Source organism: Monopterus albus, unplaced genomic scaffold, assembly GCF_001952655.1.
Source record: "Monopterus albus unplaced genomic scaffold, M_albus_1.0 scaffold99.1, whole genome shotgun sequence".
NCBI classification, from domain to species: domain Eukaryota; kingdom Metazoa; phylum Chordata; class Actinopteri; order Synbranchiformes; family Synbranchidae; genus Monopterus; species Monopterus albus.
The window spans coordinates 185,404-192,404 of record NW_018127979.1 but is presented as its reverse complement, the minus strand read 5'-3'; the positions used below and the strand labels follow the sequence as shown (position 1 = coordinate 192,404).

Here is a 7,001-nt window from a genome sequence, read left to right as displayed (position 1 = left end):
GTTGCTTAAGTTATAAACTTATTATTAAAATTATCAAAGACAGGTAGTTTCGAGTTAAAGGTATCTTACGAATTACTTTATTGAATATTAAAGCTACAAAATGAATCAATTAATCAACCTGTAAAAAGTCAATTAATGCAGCTTTAACAGGAAGCAGCAAAGCTCTGTCATTACTTTTGTGCCTTTTTGCATTAGTTCTCGTACATTGCCGTGGAAACAGTCATGACCTAGAGAAAGCGCTGCTGTGTCACTGTGGTACCATGGTGACATGCACGTACAGAGCGACCACTGCTGGACTCAGATGCAGCTGCAGGAGACAGTCGACTCGGCCTCGTCCATCTCCTCCCCGTACAGAGTGATGAGCTGTGGGTGGACCCTGAAGGCACCATGCGGAATCAGACGTACAGTATGTTCAGGAGCCAGGTGATACAGGTGTGAGGTCTGAGTTTTGTTTCTGATATTTAATATAATGTAGCATAATGAAATAAAAATGTAAGATTATGCACCAGGTAAAAGGGTCAGTTCACCTAAACCACACAAAAAGAAAACTATCTAATTTCCCCTGGTGGTATCAGTTCATTCTGATAGTTTTGTTCTTTTTCTCCACATTTTAAGTAATCTGTGGGAGCTGCCACACCTTCAACTTGTAATGTGTTTTCTGTGAAAAGTTTAAAGCCCAACTCAAGACAACCCTGGTGACTACTTTAGTATAAATACAATTGAACTTGACTAATATGTTACTCAAATCATGACACAGCTTACTGATGACCCTTTAATAATTATGGCCTTTAATAAGGTAAATTTGAAGACATTTTGTAGCAAAATTGTGTTGAGTATTTTTCAGTTTTGTGACAATTTGTGTCAGGAAGATAGTTGGCTGATTAATCAGAAACTGAATTAATCATTGGTTGCAGTCCTTGCTTTGCTTGGTGTAATACTACACTATATTTCTGATACTTTTTCAGTATCGTTGAGCATCTTACCTGACGAGCACCTCGCTTGCAATCTCCACCAGCTCTCCGTCGATGTTCCAGGGGAAGGTGCTTCCATCTGACTGGATGATGGGTGTGGATTTGGACTCGCCCTCCTCCTCCTCACTCTCTGTCTCAGACCACTCAGTCAGCAACCGGGGGCAGATCCTCACCGCTGACACGGTGTGCGTCTCCACGAAGGAGAAACTGAACTGCAGACAGACAATCAGACAAAAACAGACAGATAGCAGTGTGTCAGTATGCATGTCAGAGGTCACCTGGGCAACTCAAAAAATCTCATTAAGATCCTCATTAAACAGCTTTTTAATCTGCAGCAGAGACTGGGCTTTTTCCTGATTAATGCCCTCTGCTCTCCCTACTGAAACACTAGGGAGCTCCAACTGGGGGCAGCAAAGACCAACAGACAGTCAGACAGCCTGTCTCGTCCATCTGTCTGTTGGTCTTTCCTCCTCACGTTTGTTCTTTTTTCCTTAGCTGTGCATCATCCAGTTTTATACAGAATAAACATCCTGGATGTATTCAGTTTTTCAGGTATCTGTACTTTACTTAAGTATTTCTATTTCATGGCACTATATAATTTTACTCCACTATAGTTCTGAGATATATAGTATAATATTTTACTTTTTACTCCACCACATGTAATTTAATAATTTCAGTTAATATACAAATTAAGATTCCTCACACAAAATATATGTAGAACTTATGTCTCCTGCTCCACCAGGAAACCCTCATCTCGTCATGTCTGACATGTAGGTCAGTGAGTAAACAACATGTTTGCACTGCAGGACTATCAGTATATTTAGTAAGTGGGTTAGTGTGCAGTCTGACAGGGCAGGTCAGGCTGAACCAGGCTAATCCACTCACTAACTAGTTTGTTTTTTGTTTGCTCTGTAACAGGAGGAGCGTGAGGATGACAAGGTCAAGAGTCGGTAGTGGTGGAAGAAGAACTCAGATGTTAGTAAGAAAAAGCAGAAAAAAACAGTGTAGAAATACTCATGTACTCATACTGTATATGGAATTAAAAATTTACTGAAGTACAAAAGTATGAGCATCAAATCTCCATTAAAGCACCAAAAGTGAAAGTGACCATGTTAGAGTAATGCAGTATATATAACTGGATTGTAATTACTGATGCATTAATGTACATCACTTTAATGATAAAGTGCTGCTAATTACTTTAAGTACTACTGGGTACTTTATGAATATCACCCTGGGACCAAAAACGTTTGACTTCATCTCATCCTTTAAACATACTTGATCATTTTCTGGATGCTCTGCTACGTTCACCAGCTAGTCTCCATCTCTGTCTGTTTACTGTTTAATGAGCAGGGAATCTTTTTTTTTTGGCCAAATATTGCAACATCTCTTAATAGATTTACATAATGGATTCAATAAGTAAACTTAATACTGCATTTAGGTTTGATAATGATATTGAAGCCATATTGAACCCTCTTAACCTAATCCTGAATAATGTTGATGTTGTTTCTATTTTGTCTTCAAAATCTGAGACACTGCTGCTCTCACCTGGTCACTAGAGCTGCTGTATCGCTTCAGGTGTTTGATGAACTCTGACCTGGAAGTATTTCCTACGGTGATCAGCGCTGCACTGCCATTTGACAAACTGTCACACACAGTAAGTGAAGAAGTACAGTCAGTAGCAGAAACATGATGAAGTAACACAGCTGCTCATCATACACCTGTGTACCTGGTGTTGGGAGCCAGACCTCGAGGTACGTGTGGACTCAGACATGGGATGGACATGATGCTGATGCTCAGGTACAGGCCCTGAATGGTTGTCCAGGACCTCTCCTCATCTGCATTGACCAATCACAGAAAGGCAAACAGTAACTCAAACTGGATGACCGAGATGGAAGTCTGTCCATCTGAAAACAGACAAGTATCTTTCTCACCTGAGTCTGGGTCCTGGTCCTGGTCTCTGAGAGAGGAGAGTAAACTTTGTTTTAAACATGACAGACAGTTGTATTCATTTTGGAGTGAACCACAGACATGCTAATAATCTCACAATGTTTAGTTATTAAATCAAGCATTAATCTAAGTCTTAAGATGGCCTAAAACTGGCTGTCTCGTGTGTGTGTGTGTGTGTGTGCGAGATTAAGAGAGTTTCTTACTGATGATCAAACAGATACCTGGTTGACTCTCTTATTGGTAGAAAAGACAGCTGACAGTCCTCAGGTCTGTTGGAGACAGAGAAATATGAAAAAAATTAAATGTAGTATAAATTTTAAAGTCTCAATAACTATTAAAGGGATTGCCATAAAATGTTGTGCACACATTCATGTTCAATAAATGAATGAATTAATTAATTGAAATTACTTTGATAAGCCTCTGACTTTTCATTTTGTTAAAATTTCAATGTGTATGGACCCGAAATGGCATGTGCACTGCTTTCAGCTTAGCATCCCACAATACAATGCACAGTATGGCATTTTACATAAAACTGCAGTTGTGCGACTTCACACTTGTCAACGATGACATAAACTGATGATGATTATTAGGTGTCCAAAATATTAAATTATGTGAATTTTATTTGTAATCTTAAAATCACTGATTTATTTCTGAGAGATTTATAGGTTAAACATACGACCCTGTCTACATTTGGACCTTGGATTAACAGGATGCTGTTATATGTGTTGTATATAACTTGAAAATATGTGTGTTTGTCACCTCAGTCTAGCCAGTGTCTTCACCAGAGCGTACTCTCGTCGCCGTGATGATGGCATCCACCTCTTCTTCTCCGCTCTTGCCAAGCTTTGCCCACCAAATCCAAACAGGGCGGAGAAGCCGAAACGCACCAACTGGCCCTGAGACCAGAAGCTGCACATGTCTACCTGCTGCAGGTGACCTACAGAGAGGGGGTGTGGTGGTGGGGTAAATACTGGTGCTTGAAGAAGATTCTGTTTAATGATGAATATTTATTAGAAAAAAATTAGAACCCTCCTCACAGAAACACAGCCTGTAATGAGGCCAAGTGGTCATATGGTGAGAGGTTTATTAATATTCATGAAAAGCAGTTCTTCAAATATGGGTGACAGAAAGAGGTCAGGACTGTGTGTGTGTGTTAATATCCATGTAACTTCAGTGAGAACACACGCCCTGCAGTAGACTGACCAAATAAGTCTCTGAGTGTAAGTGAAGGTGAAATTATACTCTGTTTTCCAGAGCAGTAAGACTTGCCCGACTTTGGGTGGAAATTTTCTTTATGACTAATTCTATATTATGTGTCTTTTATTCTGTGAAAATATTACAGGAAAAACATGAGGCTGTTGAGCCTCTTGGAAACACAATCTGCTAATGAAGGTTTCAATGTGAACAAAAACATTTCTGTAAGAATGATTTGTTTCTTTTGTTAAACTATGACACCTTCTTTACAGCACAGGTTTCATTTCACCGGTAAACTATGGATGGACCACTAAACATATGCAAAACAACAGCTACTTGCTGTTAGCTTTGAACACCAGCAGAGTCCTGATTTTTGTTTCTTTTTCTTCAACAATCTAGGTGAAAGCCTCACCTCAATTTCAGACTACTGACAGTGAACGCAGTATGAAACACAGAATAAACTGGAATACAACTATAATCAAGCCCGTCAAAATTATTTCATCATTTAGACCATTCAACAAGATGCTTGATCAGCTTTCAGATGGACACACATACACACACTTGGTGTGCCATCTGGCCACATACCTGCCGTAACCTAGCGAACTGTTGTCTCCCCACCTGTCTGTCTGTCTGACTACCTGTCTGTCTCTCTGGAGAGAATCTGATTTCCTCACCATATGGCATGTTGTGTGTGTGTGTTTTTGAGTGTGTGTACAGGATTAAAGCTGAAACAGTCAGTGATCAAACCTGCAGTGCTTCTTAAAGGCCCAACCTATATTTGTTTTTACCACATGAACAACAGCTTGAGAGTTTATGTTATAAATTTATATATTTAAAAAAATCATTATTACACTGATAATTCACAGCAGATATGAAATTTGGAAAGGTTGGTTTTCAAACTGAATGTAAACTATCTAAAATGTTTTCAGCACATAATAAAAAAAATCGCGTATTTCATGTCTCATCATGTATATTTTTGTTTTCTTCAGTTTTTTTCTCATGTTTTTCATTATGATATTTTTCCCCTCAGTCAAAGTTAAGTTATTATTCTAGGAGGCAGCTTATGTTCTGAAGGATTTATACCAACAGTGGCTTTCTGCATTAATTGGTCATAAAATGTGATCTGATCCTCACAAATATGGACAAACATCATCATCAAGAACCAGTCACACGAACAGATTTGTTATTAAAATCACACGTACAAGAGATTTTAGAGAATTTGTAACATTCGCCAATCTTCTCAAATTTAAAATTTTTATGTTAGGTAAAAACGTAGTTCATGAGTGGTCGTACCAGCTAAGTTAAACACTTGTTTGAGTTAAGCTTTATAGTGGCTTAATTTGAATGAAAGTGGAGTTTAAACTCATTCACCATATTATAACCATTATGGGTTTCCAGTTTACTGAAAGATATTTCAGATTTTAGAATTTTTAATGTCATATATCCATATATTTCAGTACTTAAAGCTACTCTACCTAATTTCTTTTCGGCCTAGAGGGTGTGACTCTATTCAAACTAACACTGTAAGCAGCTCCTAACAGTTCTTTGCCCCTCCCATCACCTCCTGTATCCAAGCAACGATGTAAACTACGAATGCCTGGTTACAAAAGACTGTACATAATGTGGCCATCACTTACCAGCTTCATAGAGTTCATGATATCACGCACTGAGGTATCACAACAGACAATCTAGGTATAGAATGTTCACAACTGACCTCACCTGTAGTCACCTGGTGTCCGTGGGAACTGCTTCCTGCCTGGGAATTTTAACTGTTTTCTATTGTTCAGGAATTAGTTCAATTACAGCCACTGAATACTGCCATCTGTCACACACCACTTACACCGTTTATTACACTGCAGCCTGTGCTGTGGCCAGCTGATTGGTCGGCAGGTTTACCTGAGAAAAGGTAGGGAGAAGTGAAGGGGGCAGAGCCACAGTGAGCAGCATAAATCTGGGATTTAGAGTGAAACTGATCGTGCTATTAAACATCTGTTTGCGCCCTTCCTCTAGAGTCTAGTCACGCCGTCTGTTTTCAAACTGTGTCCATGCTGCCAGTCTGAGGGAGTGTCAGCCAGTCATATCGAAGCTTTGCAACAGCACAAACTCCTGACTGGCTCACTGTGAGTCACATGGAGTAAATTATATAAACAAAAACAACAATGGGGACACAACTATAGCTCTACAACAGGTAGAACTCACTCAGTATAGCATCAGTGTAGATCTGACAGGTAGCACTCTAGTACAGATCTAGAAAAGGTACAACCTACTTCTGATAGCATGACCACAGGTTAAAAAAAGGTAGAACGATTTAATAATAGAACTAGAATTGGAAGAATGCATCCAGAACAGGTAGATCCAACTCAGGAAAATGTAGATCTAAAACAGATTAAAATCCACCCAGGAAGAACAGGATGACACCCACTCAGGACCATGTGACTTTAGGGGTAAAACAGGAAGAACCCCTGACTACAGATCTAGAACAGGTGAACCCAGCTAACAGGCAGAACCCATCCAATACAACATGACTACAGATCTACAGCAGTACAGGCAGAACCCACCAAGGAGTCCTTAACTATAGATCTAGAACATGCAGAACCAACCAGAGGAATCTGAATATAAAAGTCATCCAAGACTGTCAAAATCTATAGGCAGCACAACTATAGACCCAATAGAACCCACCACAGCCAGTGTGACTATGGAGCTAGGATAATGTGATCAAGAACAAGTAGAATCTACCCAGGACGATGTGCAGGGCTGCAGTGACTGGGTCTCTGACTCCATGAACTGAACAGGAGACCACGTCTGTAGAGCCTGTAAAGATGGACAGACAGGCAGTTAGTAAAAGGGTGTCAAATCTGCTGCAGCAGGGCGATCTTTATGAGCATGTCT

At 39.7% G+C, this 7,001-nt stretch overlaps 1 protein-coding gene across 1 annotated transcript in view; it reads right to left on the bottom strand.

Annotated features, from left to right (window-relative positions):
* Positions 1-8: 8 nt before the first annotated feature.
* cerkl (CERK like autophagy regulator) overlaps positions 9-7,001 on the bottom strand; it is a 30,885-nt gene continuing 23,892 nt past the window's right edge. The window contains exons 7-14 of the mRNA XM_020609465.1: positions 6,849-6,934; positions 3,678-3,855; positions 3,122-3,187; positions 2,903-2,928; positions 2,698-2,806; positions 2,517-2,613; positions 984-1,183; positions 9-376 (exon numbers count right to left, since the gene is read on the bottom strand). Of these exons, the coding sequence (XP_020465121.1) occupies positions 298-376; positions 984-1,183; positions 2,517-2,613; positions 2,698-2,806; positions 2,903-2,928; positions 3,122-3,187; positions 3,678-3,855; positions 6,849-6,934 (841 nt within the window). The 3' untranslated portion in view covers positions 9-297. The remainder of the gene's footprint in view (positions 377-983; positions 1,184-2,516; positions 2,614-2,697; positions 2,807-2,902; positions 2,929-3,121; positions 3,188-3,677; positions 3,856-6,848; positions 6,935-7,001) is intronic.